The sequence below is a fragment of the Urocampus carinirostris genome, chromosome 7, assembly GCF_059441175.1.
Source record: "Urocampus carinirostris isolate Australia breed hairy pipefish chromosome 7, RoL_Ucar_1.0, whole genome shotgun sequence".
NCBI classification, from domain to species: domain Eukaryota; kingdom Metazoa; phylum Chordata; class Actinopteri; order Syngnathiformes; family Syngnathidae; genus Urocampus; species Urocampus carinirostris.
This window is the reverse complement of record NC_142355.1, coordinates 43,398,752-43,418,435: the sequence shown is the minus strand read 5'-3', so window position 1 is coordinate 43,418,435 and position 19,684 is coordinate 43,398,752. Positions and strand designations below refer to the sequence as shown.

At 42.6% G+C, this 19,684-nt stretch overlaps 1 protein-coding gene across 3 annotated transcripts in view; it reads right to left on the bottom strand.

The window, feature by feature from the left end:
- The window catches only part of fgd4a (FYVE, RhoGEF and PH domain containing 4a), a 96,426-nt gene that overhangs the window by 45,648 nt on the left and 31,094 nt on the right, over nucleotides 1-19,684 (bottom strand). For 2 of the 3 annotated variants that reach the window (XM_088341044.1, XM_088341043.1), the window contains exon 2: nucleotides 7,446-7,529. In XM_088341044.1, the coding sequence (XP_088197170.1) occupies nucleotides 7,446-7,529 (84 nt within the window). Of the gene's footprint in view, nucleotides 1-1,561; nucleotides 1,612-7,445; nucleotides 7,530-19,684 lie in introns of those variants that run through there. The other variant, XM_088341045.1, reaches the window with a different exon arrangement.

Here is a 19,684-nt window from a genome sequence, read left to right as displayed (position 1 = left end):
TCAACCCCCTAAATTCCCTTGCAACTTAATTTTTTGATCAACAGTGCATTGAAAACGGCATAAAATTTGCTACGGTAGAAAGTGTTTGGTCGACACGTGAGCCCTGAGCAAGGGTGATGTCATTTTTAGACACCCTGAGGCAGATGAAAACAGGTTGAGTATGCTGCTTTATTTTTATTACACATTTGCTCAGACAATTTTTCGGAAAGCCTTCCATTGCAAAAAAAAAAAAAAACGTATTTCAAATTGATCTTTTGTTGTTTCAAGCAGGGATTCCAGTTGCTTGACTTTAAAGTTGCTTCGTATGAATCGAGTCAATGAATGAATGAAACTTATTTCGAACATGACAAAAGTAAACACAAAACAATTCGAAAAAAGAAAAACACACAAACAATGTTAATGTACAGGTTTGAAAGGAAGTAGGAAGCTTATTAAATCATACCCACAGACTCTTAACAATTGCCTCCCACGCCTAGATCTCCTGAGTATTAACATGTAAAAAAATAATTCGTGAATATACATGTTTTGTATGAAAAGGTTTGAAGTTCAAATTAGTTTAAAGTTCACTAGAGAGTGAAAAAAATAAAGGATTTTATGAATTATTAGAATAATAGGTTTTTTAATACAAAATCAATAATTTATTTCGTGCATGATATTACATTATTATTGGTAATATACTGATCAAAGGGTCCCACAAAAATCTGTCTTTTTTCACTTACTCTTCTCTGCTTTGTTTCTTTTTTAATTCTTTTTCCTTTTTCTTGCCCTTTTTCTATTTTTCTTAGCTTTTTACTTCTTTCGTCCACTTTATTTTTTATTTTTATTTTCCCTTTTTTTTGGGGGGTTTAATTTTTCCTACATCCACTTTGGGCGGGCAGAGCGCATCTGTGGGTGGGCACTGCCCTCCCCCACCCCCTCTGGTAACGCCCCTGACTGGACTGTTTGTAACCTCCCTAACAAGATTTTAGTCTCCAACTGGACTCAATCTTACTCTTTGGCTTTTTCATTTTCATGTGCCAATGGCCCTACCAAAAGGGAAATGCCACCAAACATTTCTGATTACATGATAACCTAAACAGAGTTTTAATCATTTGGTGAAAATCTGCTGGTGTACAAGCTAAAAACTCATTTCTCAAGAGAGTTGTCACCTGATAGACCAGAATGTCTTGGTTTCAACACCCAACGCCGTGTCATTCAATGTGAGAGATTCCTCAAGGCACACCTGTGCTTTTTAGTGCCCTCCCCGCCAATTGAGACATCACATCAACTTTAAATGCATGCTTAAACTCGCCCCTCGCCGTCCGGCCTCACTCACACCGCAAGGAATACCACATTATTTCAGGCATGCCACACTCTTTAACGCAATGCCATGACGTCACACACACACCAAAATATTAACAGAAAAACTCACTGTCACATCCGATCCAATTAAGGTAGAACATTTTGGGGCAGGTTGGTTGGCAATGCAAGCTGAAAGCAGGTGCTCTCTCCACACAAAACATTAACAACAAACGCAAAATAGCAGGGCTCACTCATTCTAGTTGAGCAAGCACAAAATTACCTTCTTCTGTGTATCCTCGGTTAGCTCATGTGAGCGTGTGTGTATCGAAAACTGCATTAAATCCAGTGAGTTCCTACTTCTAGTGCAACGGCAACAAAATGACGGATCGTCGCTTTCACTTACAGACTCCTCCCATCTTCTCTGACTTTCACCCACACACACACTTGTCAAAAGGATAAACACGCACTATGTTAACAGAGTTCGTACACATTTTACACGGCCAAATTCAAGCACATTTTAAGCACTTTCAAGGCCAGTTTTCAAATTTTTCCAGTGCCTTCAAAAAAAAAAAAAGGCCAGCGCCAATTAAAAGAATGTTTATTTTGTTTTTGACTTTGATGACTAAAATAAAGTTGCTATCTTGCTGCTAGAACATACTTTGTTATTACAAGCTGTTTTTATCTATGATATTTTTGTGTCAATGGGTTGCTATAGACTGACATGAATTCTGCCATATTCTGCTTTAACAATGCGTGTGCAGCTTGGCTATGTCACACTTGTTTACAGAGAAACGGCTTTACAGGTGTTGGGTAATAATAGAGTTCAATACCAAAAAAAAAAAAAAAAAAAAAAAGAAAGTACTGTTCGTATAAAAACAGAAAAAATAGCAAAATTTTGACTCATTTTAATGATATTGATTGCTACAAAGCAGAGTGCATTCAATCTTGGAGACTGCTTATCTTTTTCTATTTGTTAACTTAATTTTATATTTTTTGCGTGTTTTTCACAGAAAATGTGTTTAAATTTGTTCAAATGCAACAACAAAAAATTACAATTTATCATTTATTTATAGCACTGAATAGTTTTATATATATATATATATATATATATATATATATATATGATTGGCTGGCAACCAGTTCAGGGTGTCCCCTGCCCACTGCCCGGAGATGGATGGGATGGGCTCCAGCCCCCCCGCGACCCTAATGAGGATAAGCGGTATGGATAATGAGATGAGATGAGATGAGATATATATATATATACACAAAATAATTTGGTACAATTTTTGTGATCACGGAGTCTTGGCTTGACCCGCGGATCCCCGACGCTGCAGTCCAGCTAGCAGGACGCACGCTACACTGATACGACCGCAACGAAGACTCCGGCAAAAAAATAGGTGGGGGACTGTGCACTTATGTACATAATGCGTGGTGCAATGACAGCAGAATTATTGATACACACTGCTCGCCTGATATAGAGTTTCTGGCGGTATCGTGTAGACCATTCTATATACCGCGAGAGCTAACTTGCGATAGCTGTTTACATTCCTCCGGATGCTAACGCTAGCACAGCGCTAAACCTCCTGCTCGCTGCCATCAACAAACAACAGCTTGCACACCCCGATGGAGCTTTCATTATCGCTGGCGACTTTAATAAGGCATGTTTAAGGATTGTTCTTCCAAAATTCTTTCAACATGCAACTGTGCAACAAGGGGTGAAAAAACTTTGGACCGCGTTTACAGCAACATCAAAATACGCATACAAAGCTTGCCCCCTCCCCCACCTAGTAAATTCCGATCACCTATGCCTATCCCTCACCCCCTCATACACCCCAATCCGAAGAAAAACAAAGCCTTTAACGAGGACAATACAAACGTGGCCTGAGGGAGCCCTCTCTAAGCTGCAGGACTGTTTTGATCAAACTTGCTGGGAGGTATTTGAACACCATGACCTCCAGAAATTCACTGACACTGTTTTATCCTACATTCGATACTGCACGGATGAAGTCACAGTAAATGAAAAAAATCAAGGTCTACCCAAATCAAAAACCCTGGATGTCCAGCGAGGTGCGCACCACCTTAAACACCGCAAAACCGCCTTCAGGTCTGGAGACAAGGCTCTTCACGGGGTGGCCAGGGCTGACCTGAAGAGAGGCATCAAGAAAGCAAAAGCAGCCTACACAAGGAGGATCGAGCACCTCTTCGCTGGAAATGACCCGAGGATGTTGTGGCAGGGCCTTCAACACATCACCAACTTCAGAGGCCACAACCTGGCAACTGTTGAGGCTGAGGCTTCACTAGCTGCGGACCTTAATCAGTTCTTCGCTCGCTTTGAAGCTGGAAGGCCACAAACAGCCACATCACACCCACCAACAACCAGCAGCAACTCACTCACATTTCAGGAGCACGAAGTTAGGCGTGCGCTGAAAACCATAAACCCCAGGAAGACAACTGGCCCGGATGGAGTACCAGGGAGGGTACTCAGGGACTGTTCCGATCCGCTGGCTGGGGTCTTCACCACCATCTTCAACCGGTCCCTGTCACAGGCGACCGTCCCACCTTGCCTAAAAACCTCCACCATGATTCCCATCCCCAAAAAGTCAGCAGTGGAAAGCCTCAACGACTACAGGCCTGTCGCTCTTACGCCCGTGGTCATGAAGTGCTTCGAGAGGTTAGTGTCCCAGCACATCAAAAACTCCCTGCCACTCACACTGGACCCCCACCAGTTTGCCTACAGGGCAAACCGCTCCACTGACGACGTCATAAACACAGCACTTCACACCGTGCTGAAACACCTGGACCACAGGGGGAACTACGTCAGAATGCTCTTTCTGGACTTCAGCTCAGCCTTCAACACCATTATCCCAGAGATCCTGGTGGAGAAACTTGCACACCTAGGACTCTCTCTCTCTCCATCTGCCACTGGATAATGGACTTCCTCTCCAACCGCCCACAGTCTGTGAAACTCGGTACCCACGTCTCTCCCACCCTAACACTGAACACTGGCTCCCCCCAAGGTTGTGCACTGAGCCCCCTACTTTTCACCCTCTACAGCTCCGACTGCTCACCGACCCACACCACAAACACTATAATTAAGTCCGCAGACGATAACACCTTGATCGGCCTCATCTCTGAAGGGAACGAGGCGGCATACAGGGATGAGGTGGAGTCACTTTCAACGTGGTGTTCGGAAAACCACCTCATACTGAACACCACAAAAACAAAAGAGCTGATTCTGGATTTCAGAAGGAATGGCAAGAATCCAGAACCACTCATCATAAAAGGAGACTGTGTAGAGAGAGTCCGCTCCTTCAAATTTCTGGGTGTGCACATCTCCGACGACCTCTCCTGGTCTGCAAACACCAGAGCGGTGGTAGGGAAGGCCCAGCAGCGACTGCACTTCCTGAGATTGCTCAGGAAAAATAATCTAAAACAGCAGCTGCAGGTGTCCTTTTACAAAGCCACAGTGGAGAGCATTCTAACATACTGTATTACGGTGTGGTATGCTGGGTGCACAGCAGCAGACAGGAAAAAGCTCCAGAGGATCATCAAAACAGCCCAGAAAATCGTCGGTTGCTCTCTGCCCAGTCTGGAGGACATTGCCTGCTCTCGCTACCTCAGCAGAGCAGAAAACGTCATTGAGGACTTTTCTCATCCCGGCCACCACCTCTTCGACTTGCTGCCTTCCGGCAAGTGCTACAGGTCACACAAAGCAAAAACAAACAGACTCAGAGACAGTTTCTTCCCCACAGCCAATACCACCCTAAACAGACACCGCACAAAAAACTGAAAACTCTTGCAAAAAAACTACCTCACACGAATGTAAAATGGTACTCACGTACATGCTGACTGCACTATGTTTGTTCACTGCTCAAAACAGACACCGCACAAAAAACTGAAAACTCTTGCCAACACTACCTTATACGAATATAATGGTACTCATGTCTATGTTCTTGCACATGTCGACTGCACTGTTTACTGCTCACCTTGCACAATGTCTGACCATGTCTTTTTTCTGCACTATGATGACTATGTTTGCACCAAATGCAAAATTGCACAACCCTTACAATACCAACGGTATCACGATAACACTGTATGTAACATCCCACATGCCGACATTTCTTGTGTAAATACCATGTAAATTATAACTATAGCCTTATCCCCTTGTTTTATAACCTTATCTTCTCTGTTCCTTTATCTTCTTGGCTCATACCTCACTGTGAATGTGTAAAACTGGAGTGTCATGCCCAATTTCGTTGTCCACTATTTGGCTCATTCCGAATTCTTTCCACTCACAAAATCAATTCAATCTGTGTAATGACAATAAAAGTGTTCTACTCTATTCTTTTCTAATCTAATGTGAATTCTATTTTGTTCTAAGCCAGGGGTGTCAAACTAATTTTAACTCGTGGGGCCACACGATAGAACAAAGATTCTGTCGGGGGCCGGACTAGTAGATTAAAGAGAAAGAAAAATAGAGATAAAGAAATAAGAGAAAGAGGGAGGGAAAAGTAGAGAGGGCAGGACAAAAAGAAAAAGAGGGCGAGAGCGTGAAAAACAAGAGATAAAAAGTTGTGAGAGAGGGGAAAAAGAAAGGGAGAGGAAGAAAGAAATCCAAAGAAAAATAGAAAGACAGAAGGAGAGAAAAGGTAAAAAGCGCAAAGGGTAGGAAGAGAGAAAGAGAAAAGAGAGAAAAGGAAAAAAGAAGGTTAGAGCAAAAGAAGTTAAAAAGACACAGAGAGAAAGAAACAAAGAGCAACAAAGGAAAAAGAGAGACACAGAGTGTAAGAGACAGAGAGAGAGTGGGAGAAAAGGGGTGGAAAAGAGAGAGAGAGAAAAATAAATACAAGAACAGTGTCTTTGTTCGAGGCACCTGGCTTTGGCAACATCAAGTTGACATATTTCAACCTGCAGCTTGTTTTTCTCTTGCGCTTCTCTGAGTGTTGTCTCGCGGGCCGGATTCAATCCCTTAGCGGGCCTGATCTGGCCCGCGGGCCGCCTGTTTGACACCTGTGTTCTGAGCGGTCAATATTATATTTGTTTTTATATACAGCAAACTATGACAAATACATTTTAATCTTTACTAAGTGAACACAGAGGCCAGCAATGACAATCTTCTCTTTGCAAAAATTCTAAGTCCATTGATGGTTTTCAAACCAGGTCTGAGATGTCCCCCGCTGATGACATTAAGTATGGTTACGTTGAAACACATCAGTCCATTAAACACACATCAGTCGCACCCGGGTGCTATGATGCCCTATATCTCTCAATGGGATTAGGGGTTTGTGTACCATCTGGCATCAAACAAAAGCTTTTGTTGAACTGTGGAGACCAACAGTCCTTATTAGGAAATGATGGTGGACCTAATATGTCTAGATCCCTTTTTTTAGGCTTAAGACTTTGTTTAAGAGTTTGGCTTTGAAATAGATTTTGGTTGGGGTTAGGATTTGGCAATCAGTTGTGATGGTTAGTGTAAGGGGCTAAAAAATGCATTATGTAAACGGAATATCTCAACGAGAATGGAAACATTGTGTATATATGTGTGTGTGTGTGTGTGTGTGTGAGCATGTGGTATAGAAAGTGCGACCACATCACCATTACCAGCTGGCATGGAGACTACCACCAGACTGTTTTCTATAAACCCCGTCACACTTTTCTAATCCAGAAGTCAACGCCAGATTAGACGCATGGCACCTCGGCATTGTTAGGAGCTACGACAGCAGCATCACAATGAGGTAGAAAGTACTTAAAGAGAAAAAGACGAACAGAGTTGATAAAGGGTAGAAGGTCTACAAACAATGTTCAACCACAAACAGAAAATCAACAATGGAAACAAAAGCAAAAAGGTTACATAAATGGGTATGATATTGGAACGAATTCAGGTAATTTTGACCATGACGTATTTGACCTACTTGGAAAAAAACAAGTTGAATTACACTTGCTTTGATTATGTGTTAACTTCATTGCAAACTTATCAAATGTTTGCTGGTTGTTGAAAATAGGTCAGCTGGTACTTAATATGGTGCTGGCATAGCCAAATAAACAATATTCTGCAGAGCTCAAACATCTTACAAAAAAAATCCTACTCAGTCTAAATAGTTTAAATAATTTAAAATTGCTTGAAAGAAAATGTATGCAAGGTGTGCGTGGGAGATAGAGCTTGCCTCTGGAGGACTCGATTTTCACAGGCACACAAGCTTCTTCATCGGCACACTCGGACTGGAAACAAACGACTTCATCGCTGCTCTCTGCAAACACAAGACATCATTTTTTAGGACAAAAACTTGATTTCAAAATGTAATAAATATTAAGTTTTGTCATGTCATAAAAGCCTAAAAACAGCTTATCTGAATGTCACGCACTATAAACATTTTCCAACAGTGTGCTAACAAAAACATCAGAGGAAAAAAAAAGCAACAATTGGATTTACTGTATATACTCGTGTATAATGCGCACCTCATTTTTTTTAATTAAAAATCAGTAAATAATTTGTCTCACTTTCTCTAGGCTCAAACTGAACAGTGTAAGTGATTAAAATAGTTTGGCAACGTAAATTATGAACACAATACAAACATAAAATTAACAACTTGTTCAATTAATGTCAGATTCATTAACAGATACATCAAAGAGTTGTTTCCCTCGTTGTGCTTTTTTGCATTTATTTATATATTTCAGAACAACCATCCGTTTTCTCTACTTTCTAACATTCGTCTGATACCGATGAAAAAAATAGTGCAATAATGTAATAATATCCAATGCCTTTTCGGGTATCATCTACATCACTAGTGGACTTGTATTTAGAATTTAGTGCTCTCATCACTGCGATGCGGGTTTGAGACCCGTTGCATCCAATGTTCTGCAATTGTGGTCATGGTAACATACTACTATAAAACCTAGTGCAGTAATTGTCAACCACTGTGCCGCGGCACACAAGTGTGCCGTGAGAGATAGTCAGGTGTGCCGGGAGAAATTATCCAATGTCACTTTTTAAAATGTAAAATTTTACAAAATATTTATGAATAATTTTCTGCAAATATTATGTCATAGTCAAGTGTCTGTGCTGTAAAAATTGGGGGTATTATAAATGTAATTAAACATACTGTTCAGTGTCATTTTATAACATTTTGGTTAGTGGTGTGCCGCAAATATTTTCCAATGTAAAAAACGTGCCCTGGCTCAAAAAAGGTTGAAAAACACTGACCTAGTGTATAACGCGCAACCAAACTTCTGAGTTGTTTTTAGGTTGAGAAAAAATTTGCATAATACACAACTAAATAGGGTAGTTTATAAAATCAAAATGAATGTCCTGATTTGAGTAATAAGTGGCTGTAAAAGGTGAAGCCATAGATTCATGTTTTATTTTAAATTACTACAAGCCAACTCAATCTAACCAATCCCCTATCCCAATAATGCAATGCCAAATGCTCGACCAAACAAGCATCCAAACTTCCACCCAATCACACCAACCAACCAACAACACCCAATTCTCACAAGCCAACCAAACCAAACCAAGCTAACCGACAAACAAAGCCCCCGCCAGCCCACACAAAACAAAAAACAACCAACAAATGCCCCAAGCCCCAACTATGAGCTTTACAGTTCACATAAAAAATGTGAAGAAGGAGCCTTGAGCTAACTTGTTTATTTCGTAAAAGTAACAGCTTCTTGAGACAGAAACTAATTAGCCTATCTGGTATATGTAGGGCAACTATCATTTGACACAGGCCTATTTCTACTCACATAAAGATGAAAAAAAAAAAAACGGACAAAAAACAGTCAGACCCCTAAGGAGCATTCTCAAAAGAAAGTCTGATACAATCGCAAAACAGCGCTTTCACTAGTGAGACAAAAAAGTACTGTAAATTCCAGACTACAGAGCGCACCTGATAAAAACTGCAAAAAAGTAATTAATTAAAATAATTTTCTTACAATTTAAGCCTCGTGTGCACCGTGCCTCAGAACACCTGAAGCAGTTTTCAGCTGCGCTATTTTCAGGGGTACCCCATGTTGTTTGGTCATGTGATCCCAAATAACATGACGTATTCAAGATGGCGAGTACAAAGACAACATATTTACTACTGCGCCAAAGACAAACACAAAAAAGGGCTGCATCTCGTGAGATGCGAGTCCTTTTTTTCTAGACGACAGCGCAATAGTAACAATGTTGTGAAAAAAAGTGCCTGAATGCAACCCAGTCTTGTCTTTTTGTGCTGTTTTCTTTGGTGATTATCGCGGTGATAGACCAAATACAATTTGATTGTCATCATTCCTCAACAATTAATTGAAAAAGAAGTCTCTCGTTATCGATCGTTTTTGATAGATAACTTCCACTGCCATTCAATCCGGATATATAAATTGATGAATTGATTTGTGGCCAAAAACTTTAAATATTGTAAGTATGTGAACATTATAAAGTACCATACTGTCAAACCTCCCGTTTTACTCCTGCTATGTGTATGTTGGAAAAAACATACAAATTTTTCTCAAAGGGTGTCATAAATGTTTCCAGACATCACCATGGTATTCTAGAGCGCATGCGTTGTGGAAAAGAGCAGCTTGCCATTTTCCCAAATGATGCCACAAAAATAAAATATTTTAAGCCGCGGTGTTAGTAATGTAACATGCTTGTAATCCGGAATTTAAGGTGAGAAAATAAAACACGTTCAGAGCAGTTACATTGCAAACAACATACACAAACGCAGAGCAAATAAATACAGTTCAGTTCCAAATGTCAACAATGGCCACTCTAGCTCATCTGATGACAGCCACATTAACAACAGTCACAATCAGATCAGGCCATGCATTAATTTAAACTGAGTTCCAAGATGGCGGCGCGCACGAGTGCAGCGGCTTCAGGGGCCCCAGTTCGTCTTTTGTTTTTCAGTGTTCTTTTATCCTTCATATTTTCCCTTCGACTCCTTTCACAACTACAACATCTACAACACCCCCTCGGATGGGTCTGGCCTTGATGCGGCGAGGGGGCTTGCGTGTTCCAGTGACCCAGGAGAGCGATACCGTCGGGAGCATGCTCCTGGTAGGGTCACCCATGGCGGGCCGGTCTCCGGGGTAGGTTCCAGACAAACAAAGACCCCAGCGTGTCGGTACGCTGTGAGGTGGCAGCCCCACCAACCGACTATCCTGCGGAGGGCTAACAACTCACCCAGGAGAAACCCCCTTTGTTATGAAACTGACCAGAGAAAGAAGCCGGACTGACCAACACGGTAACGGACCCCAGCCTACCCCCGACCAACGAGTACGGATCAACCTTCGTTGTAAGACCCGTGTCGCCACCTGGAATGTCCAGACACTCCTTCGCCCAGGAGCTGCCACCCTGCCGTCCCGAGAGCTCTGTTGCTATAACATCACCCTGGCAGGGCTCTGTGAAGTACGATGGAACGGCAATGGTGAAACAACAGCTGGGAACCATTGCTACATCTGGAGTGGCCCCGAGAGTCGGACCGGCTTTTACGGTGTGGCTCTCGCCATTCCAAAAGCCCTCCGGGGGTCCCTCATCAGCTGGACACCAATAAGCGACAGACTACTGTCTGCTCGCTTCCTCCACCATCACGGCAAGATGACAGTGATCGTCGCCTACGCCCCCACCGATGTCGCTGATGAGGATGCGAAGGACGCGTTCTTTGACCAACTCTACCAGGCTGTCGACCAAGCCCCACCACACGACGTCACCATCATCCTCACTGATGCCAACGCCACTCTATCCAGCAATGATCGGTCCCCCGGCTCACCTGTCGGCACCACCTTCGTTGACAGCACAACAAACGACAATGGCAACCGCCTCCGCCTCCTCCTCCTCTGCCACCAAAACAACCTTTGTGTTGCTGACACCTGGTTTCCCCGGAAATGCATCCATCACTGGACATGGTACAGCCCAGATGGCAGAACCAGGAAGGCATTGGACCACATCCTGATATCACGACGCTGGAAGTCGTTTGTTACCAACTGCCGGGTGTTCAGAGGAGCACAGCTTGGCAACACAGACCATCGTCTGCTGGTGGCCCAGCTCAAGCTAAAGACTCTGCCTCGCCCCGACTCCTCCCGACTCAGCGACCCCAACATCGCCAGAGACTTCAGTTGCTCCATCCGCCGCACTCTCGATGCCCTGGCTCCTGACAAACTGACAGACTGGGCGGCCTTCAAGGAAAGTGTCCTCCAGTCTTCTCACAATGTCCTCGGACGCCCGCGATCCTCCCCGAGAAAGCCCTGAATATCAGAGAGGACACTAAACATCATAGACCAGCGGCGTGAGGCCCGGCTCCGAGGCGACCTCAGGGAGTATCAGAGACTGAACCGCCTGCGCAATGTGGACATTGCTGAAGATAGGGAGAGGTTTTGGCAGGCAGAAGCCCAACAGCTTGAGTCCGCGGCCAACAACAACAACATGAGCCGCATATTCAGTCTACTACGCCAAGCCCGTAGCAGCCCACACATAAAGACAGCCCTGGTAAAAGACTCAGACGGCAACCTCATCATGACAGAAGCCAACTGTCTCGCGCGCTGGAAGGAGCACTTTAGCCTCCTCTTGCAGCACAGCACCATCCCGGCTGATCCCACCCTCCTAGTGGCTGCAAACACAGCACCTCCTAGCGACGCCTGCTGCACAGACCCTGTAACACCCGAGGAAGTGAGAGCTGCTCTGAAGAAGCTGAACACCAAGAAAGCCCCCGGCATCTGTGCCATTACCGGCGAGATGCTCAAGGCTGGCGGTGATGGCATGGTGGAGTGGCTAACCTGCCTATTCAACCAGGTGTGGGAATCGGAGCAGCTGCCCACCGACTGGACCAGAGGAGTCATCATGCCCTTCTGGAAATGCAAGGGTGACAGGCTTGTCTGTGGAAACCACAGAGGTATAACCTTACTCTCCATCCCGGGCAAGGTCTTTACCAGGATCTTGCTCAGCCGTGCCCTTCCAGCAATCAGAAGCTGCCGCCGTCCCCAGCAGGCTGGCTTTATGCCCAACCGCTCAACAACGGACCACATCTCTGCCGTCCGTTTGCTGATAGAGAAGACCCATGAATTCCGTAAAGATCGCCATCTATATATCGGATTCATTGATCTGAAGGCCGCCTTTGACACCGTCTGCCACTCTTCACTGTGGAACATCCTCCAAGCTCTCGGAGCACCACCCAAGATCATAGCCCTGTTCAAGCTGCTCTACAGCAACGCAGAGAGCTGTGTCCGTATCAACGGCATTGACTCCGACTGGTTTACTATCTCCAGCGGCGTTCGTCAAGGCTCTATCCTGCTTTATGGCTCAGAAACATGGCCCCTGAACGACACCCTGGGCACAAGAATCGACGGTTTTGATAGCAGGGCTCTCAGAACCAAAGAGAACATCAGGTGGCCCCAGCGAGTCTCCAATAAAGAGCTCAGAGCCCGCACATGCCAGCCCCGAGCATCTTCCTTGGTCGCACAACGCCGCACCCGCTGGTTTGGCCATGTCCTTCGTCTACCACCAGACCATCCGACACGAGCCATTCTCCAGTTTGACCCAAAGGCAGCAGGCTGGAGACGACCACGAGGGAAACCCCGCACTCGATGGCTCGACGTCGTTGCGGGTGACCTCCAACAACACGGAGTTGCTGTAGAGGATGCAGAACAGCTGGCACAAGACCGCCAGCATTGGAAAAACCTGGTTCATCTGGTCGGCTCAACGCACAGGGACGGGACCCCCCGACCTTCGCTGGAGCAATAATCAATAATCAATCATCCCGAGGGATATACAGAGACCACCGGATCTCCCTGGGTGATCTGCCTGCCAACAACGACGGAGCAAAAGATAAAGGCTGCCGGTCGGGCCTAGGCTAAGAAGGCGACCACACAGACCAGCGCTTCCAAGCATGTTCCTGACCAACGCCAGATCCATCGTCCACAAAATGAGTGAATTTGAGCTGCGGATCGCCACAAACAGCTTCGTCCGAAATTGGAGTTTTTTTGTCATCACAGAGTCTTGGCTTCCCCGACGCCGCAGTCCAACTAGCAGGACGCACGCTTCACCGGCACGAACGAGACTGAGAATCCGGTAAAAACAGGGGTGGGGGACTATGCGCTACAATAACAGCCGAATTATTGACACACACTGCTCACTCGATATAGAGTTTCTAGCAGTATCGTGTAGACCCTTCTATCTACAGAGAGAGCTAACTCTGGTCAATATGGTTGCTGTTTACGTTCCACCGGATGCTATTGTTAGCATAGCGCTAAATCTCCTGCCCGCTGCTATCAATAAACAGCAGCTCACACACCCCGACGGAGCTTTTATTGTCGCCGGCAACTTTAATCTGGCATGCTTAAGGACTGTACTTCCCAAACTCATTCAATACATGGACTGAGCAATTAGGGAAAAAAACACTGGACCATGTGTACAGTAAGATCAAACATCTAGTTGGATCTGGCCATCTGTCTGTCCCTCACCCCCTCATACACCCCCCCCCCCCCAGAGGAAAACAAAACCTATGCAATCAAGGACAGTACAAACATCTTCTTTGTTCCTTTATCTCTTTGTTTTCTTTATCCTCACTGTAAAATGTGGACTGGAGTGCCACATCCAATTTCGTTGTCACAATATATTCAACGCATGTTGTAACAATGACAATAAAGGTACCGTATTTTCCGCACTATAAGGCGCACCTAAAAGCCTTTATTTTTTTCAAAAGCTGACCATGCGCCTTATAATACAGTGCGCCTTTTTTATGGATCAACATTAAGTCGCAAAGTTTTCCAACTAACTTGCAGCCGCCGACTAGATTTTCCTCCGAACGCCAGGTAGTCCGCGGTGTATGCTGGGAATTATTTACCGGTGTTTCATTGGCTAACCAATGTGTCAATCATCAGTTGAATCGATCACTATTGGCTAAACTTATTCGGAGGTCAAGGGGCGGATCCTTTTTATCATTTACAGGCTGCCATAGGTTTAAACGGCAAAACAAAGCCTGCAATTGGCCGAAACATATGTGTCAGTCATCAGTTGAATCGATCACTATTGGCTAAAGTTATTCGGAGGTCAAAGGGCGGATCCTTTTTATAATTTACAGGCTGCCATAGGCTTAAACGGCAAAACAAAGCCTGCAATTGGCCGAAAAAGATGAATGTGTATAGCACGTGGTGGACGGCATACAGAAAGCATTTTTTACTATTCTGTATTTGTAAATATTTTATTCTCCTGGATTTACTACACTCACTGATATAAGAGGACATTGGCTGCACATTATTATGAACACAACGACCTCGGTGAGCTCCTCCGGCTATTTATTATCCCTGTATCTTGTTTCAGACTGAACTCGACGTTTCTGTGATAAGCGGTGCAGATAATGGATGGAATGGAGTGTCTACTTTTTAAATTAAACTCAATTCCAAGTGTTTATTGTCATATGCACAGTAAAGTTGCGAGCAAAAAAGAAAATAGAAACTAAGGAATGGTTGGCATTTCTTGAATCCCAAGACTTTAACCTTCAGAATGATATTTGGAACGATGCATTTGAGTGACATCGTACGGACACCGCATCCGCACATGTTCTCGACACGTATTTGCGTCCTTGCAAGCTTTCGGAATGTTAAGGGGGTAATAAGTTTGACTGAACTATCTGACTGTTTTGTCGACGTTCCCGTTGTAGCGCCTTATAATCCGGTGCGTCTTATGTATGTCAAAAATAGGACCAAAAACTATTTTTTCGGGGTGCACTCTAACCTGGTGCGCCTTATAGTGCGGAAAATACGGTATATTCTATTCTATTCTATTCTATTTCTTGACTCAACAGCCAGCTATCACTGCATGGCCCACTGAACAGCTTGAGGCAAGTAAAAATCATGTATTGTTTAATGCCTTATGAAATCCAATTAAAGACCCAGTCAACGGAAAAAAAATTCAACAATTAAAACAGTCAAAAAAAAAAAAAACACGTGAATTTGAGGTACTTTAAAAAAATGTTTATCTTAAAGATTTTTAGATGACATTTTGGTCCAATTGAAAACTTTACATCTGAAAAGCACAACACTCTCCAAAGTTTTAGACAGGCAATAAATAAAAAGGATGTTCACAGTACTTCAGACAAATCTGGAAGATAACTACTGTACTAATTCCAAAAATCTCTTCTGCTACATTCATGAAGCATTTTTATCGTGTTGCAAGAAAAAGGACTTTTTGTTTCAGTGTAAAACTTTTTGGGAAAACATACTTCTATACTCATGACCAATTTTGAGGGTTGCTTCATGAAAACACATGCTTGAAAAACAAAACAAAAAACTGCACTCCCGGGATGTGGACAATTGATAAATATTACTAAATCTTTGTTTTCATATTTTTAAGACTTGAAATTTGGATTTAAGACACTTTAATGCAAATTAAAGCCACACTTTTGGAATAATAAACAAAATGCCTTATAAGATTTTTCAAGGATCTGCAGGAAGAAGGAATGTGTATTACCATCTTCTTATTCTTTCACTTCAACAACCAATACATTACAGTTTTTTGTTGTTTATTTGATGGTCCATAGCTAGTTCCCTGCGACTGGCTGGCAACCAGTTCAGGGTGTCCCCAGCCCATTGCCCGAAGATAGCTGGGATGGGCTTCAGCACCCCCGCGACTCTACTGAGGATAAGCGGTGCAGATAATGGATGAATGGACCAAAGCTATTCCCAGGTACCCTAGTTTCGACAAAAGGAGCTGAAACTACTGTAAGATTTTTTTAAGCCAACGCAACATTGTTGACGTTCAACACAAGAAGGATGTTTTGAAATGTGGGCTGTAGGATAGCAGACTTACCCATTTTTTTGGGGACCAACAAAAATGAGCTTTTATAAATTACTTGGAACCATCAATATCACAGCTCAATTTTAGTAGCTTGGCACCCATCTTTTGCATTTCCGCACCTGATGCAGCAAAACTACTTGGGGAAACCCATCTGCAACTTTCAATTAAAAAAAAAAAAATCTGCCGGTAATGGCAACAAAAAAATGTACACAAGTTAAAATAATGACTTCTAGTCAAAGGGTGCTACAAGTTGTGTGTGCATCAGCAGAAGTGTATTGAGACAGGGGTATAAAATTCAGGCTATGGGATTAAACTTGAGCGCCATCTGGACACCTCATGACAGGCATCCTGCGGTTTATGTGTACAGCACATCCATAAACACACACACACACACTCTAAATTCCTTTGTTATTTTATAAATAAGTGAAAGTAGCGTTCACATTCAAATTATTAGAACATTTGCATGAAAAAAAATAACTGACAAACGACAGTGCACCAAATGCTCTACTATAAGTGACCTAGAATACAACGTTTGACATGTTTTTTGAAGATGGAAAAATCTCACCATGTCAGCACTGTAAAATCCAAAATGCAAATGGTATACCTATTATTGATAACCACAAAGTAACATTTTTGGGAGATTTGGTGCATTTCCGGTTTGAGCCAGTACAAAAAAATAAAACACATCTAAGGTAAGATGGGGGCCATGCAAAGTTGGCTTTCATTCGGCAGGGAGTTTGTGTACACGGTAAGAAAGGAGATGGAGAACACTCTCACAATAGGAGCACTGCCAAGTTTTTTGCTAACAAGGCACTTCTCTCAAAAGTTCTTGGATCCCTCTGTTTTTGTTAGCCTCTAGCCCGCGGTCCTGAAAATAGCTCACCAGAATGGGGTTTGAACATTTTTAGGTGAAGTTGCTGTTAATGCCTGAAATTGTTGCCATGTTTCTTAGGTTAGGTGTTGGGCTAGGGTTAGGAGCTATAGTTTGGGCTTCAAAATAAAGGCTTAAAAATATTTTATGGTTCCAAGATAGAATTGGATAACAACTACAGTTAGGTGTAAGTTTAGGGTTGGGAACCTCGGAATTCATATTAGGGTTCTAAACTGAATGTAGGTTTCCAAAATAGGTTAAGAACTAAAGTGACGGTTTGAAAGAGTGTTAAGGCTATGGTTACAGCTAGAGTTAGGTATAGAGCAGCAAAGACTTGGATTGCAAGTTAGGGTTTATAAACCGATTTTAGGGTTCCAAAATAAGGTTGGGGCTAGAGTGGTTCACCAATGAGGATGCAACTGTTGACAGCATTCTCAACTGTTGATGGTTCCTGGTCTGTTTTTGGGTCATGGGAAAGTTGGCACTAGTTCATTCCTATTTAATTTAATGTTATGTTATTGAATTTAATGTTATCGGCCCAGTTCTTTTTCTGACTTCCCATCCTCCCTGCCCCCTTGGAGAATTATCTTGTCCAGTCCTGATGATCTTGTGACGTGACCATACAACTGAAGTTTCCGTCTGCGCACAGTTCACAACAGTTCTTCGTAGGGTCCAAGGTGCCCTCTGATGGTGTTGTACACCGTTTTGTTTGTCACATGGGCTAAGTAGCTGATGCCTTGAAGTTTCCTGTAGCATCGCATATCCATGGCTTGGATTTTCTTTTCCAGTGAAAATCCATGGCTTGGACTTTCTTTTCCAGTGAAAATCCATGTCCCGCAAGCGTAGAGGAAGATAGTAGTAACTAGAGTCTGATCTTTTTTTCACTGCTATGTTCTTGTTCCTCCAGATGGGTTTAAGTCTGGCAAGTGCGGTAACAAATTATTTATTTTTCATTATAAGCAGCCACTTTAAGTAAAAATGAACTCTTCTATGATATTTGCATTTTACATCTCTCAACGGCGACTCATCTGCATCAAAACATCCTTCTCTATGCCATCAACATTCTGTTTTCACATTGAACAACCTTGAACTACCTTGCGCCAATGGCAGAATTGACACAAACAAGTGTAAAGGTGAAGGGAAATGGACCTGAGTTTAATCATTACAATTATGCAACCTTTAGCTGAATGTCAGCTTTGATGATATGAGACACACAATAGTGCTAGAGAGGAAAACACTATTTTGATCACAGGTTTATGTGAAATAAATTAAAAATATAATCACTGACAGTTGATGGATTTAAACTGTAAATGTTATTCTACTGTTGCATACTGTGTGCCATTCTTGCTTAGTGTGCCATTCTCGCCTAGTTCAATAGTAGTAATATTGTTGATACGATAACATGTTTTTGTGAGTGAAAACAGGTGTTGATACGATAACATGTTGTTGTGATTGAGGTTTTATTACAAGTGTTGGGGTTAACCTGACAACAGTAACTACAGATTTGACGTGGAATAAAAAGAATGTGGCATGTTGCATTAAGATTTAAATGAATTGGTTCCTTGTTCAAAACAAACACTCATAGCCAAACTTGCAAAAATGAATAGTCCAAAACATTTAATTAAAAGGACACTACGTAATATTTGGCCTATGGATGTTACTGTATCGTGTAGTTCAGGGGTCTCCAACCTTTTTTAAGCTGAGAGTTACTTTTTGTTCCTAATTAGCGCAACGGGTTGCTAGTTTGATATGCATTTCAAAAATAGCAACCTAGCTAGATGGCTTGCTAAATAGCTAAAAAGGAGATTGAAAGTTAGCTAGAAAGGTAAGCAAGTAAAAAAAAAAAAATAGAAGATAGCACAAAGAGTATAAATTTGTCTATTATTCTACTCTTTTAATGAATTGCTTAAGATAATTATCAATATTGAATACTTTTTTTGTCCATGAACTTGAATTTATTTAATTGAATTTCTATAACAATGTATCATGCTATTACTATTTTTACTATGTTATCATCAGGATAATTTTTCATAATAGGGGTTTAACAGACTCCCGCAACCAATAAAAAAATAATTTTACTAGAAAATCACAATGACCAAGTTTTGGTGAGCTTATTTCAGAATTGGTCCTTGGGCACCTCACCTTTTTCAAGTTACTTTTTTGTTACCTATTAGCGCAAAGGGCACCAGGCATTTCTGAGAAAAAAAAAAAAATGTTGTTACTAGGTTACTACCAAGTTATTGGAAGTACGGTTAAATAGACGCTGTCAACCACTAAAAACAAAAGCCTAAACCTTAGTCTCTGGCCCGAATCTTATTTCGGAACCTTAAAATATGTTTTAAAACCCTAACTTGCACCCCAAACCCATTCTTCTGACTCAATCCTTAACTGTAGCTGTAACCCTAGCCTCAACCCCATTTCAAACCGTAACCGTGGCTGAACCCATTTTGGAGACCGACATGCAATTTAGAACCTGAATATGGAGGCCGAACCCCAGTTTCTAACCCTAAGCCTAATTATAACCCGAGACCTACCATAGTTATATTTTGGAACCATAAAACAAGTTTAAAACCCTTATTTAAGCCCAAACCCTAGCTCCTAACCCTAGTCTAACACCTAACCCAAGAAACGCGGCAACAATTTTAAGCATATACTTCATCTAAACCACAGGTGTCGAACAGGCAGCCCGCGGGCCAGATTAGGCCCGCTAAGGGATTGAATCCGGCCCGCGAGACAACACTCAGAAAAGTGCAAGATGAAAAACA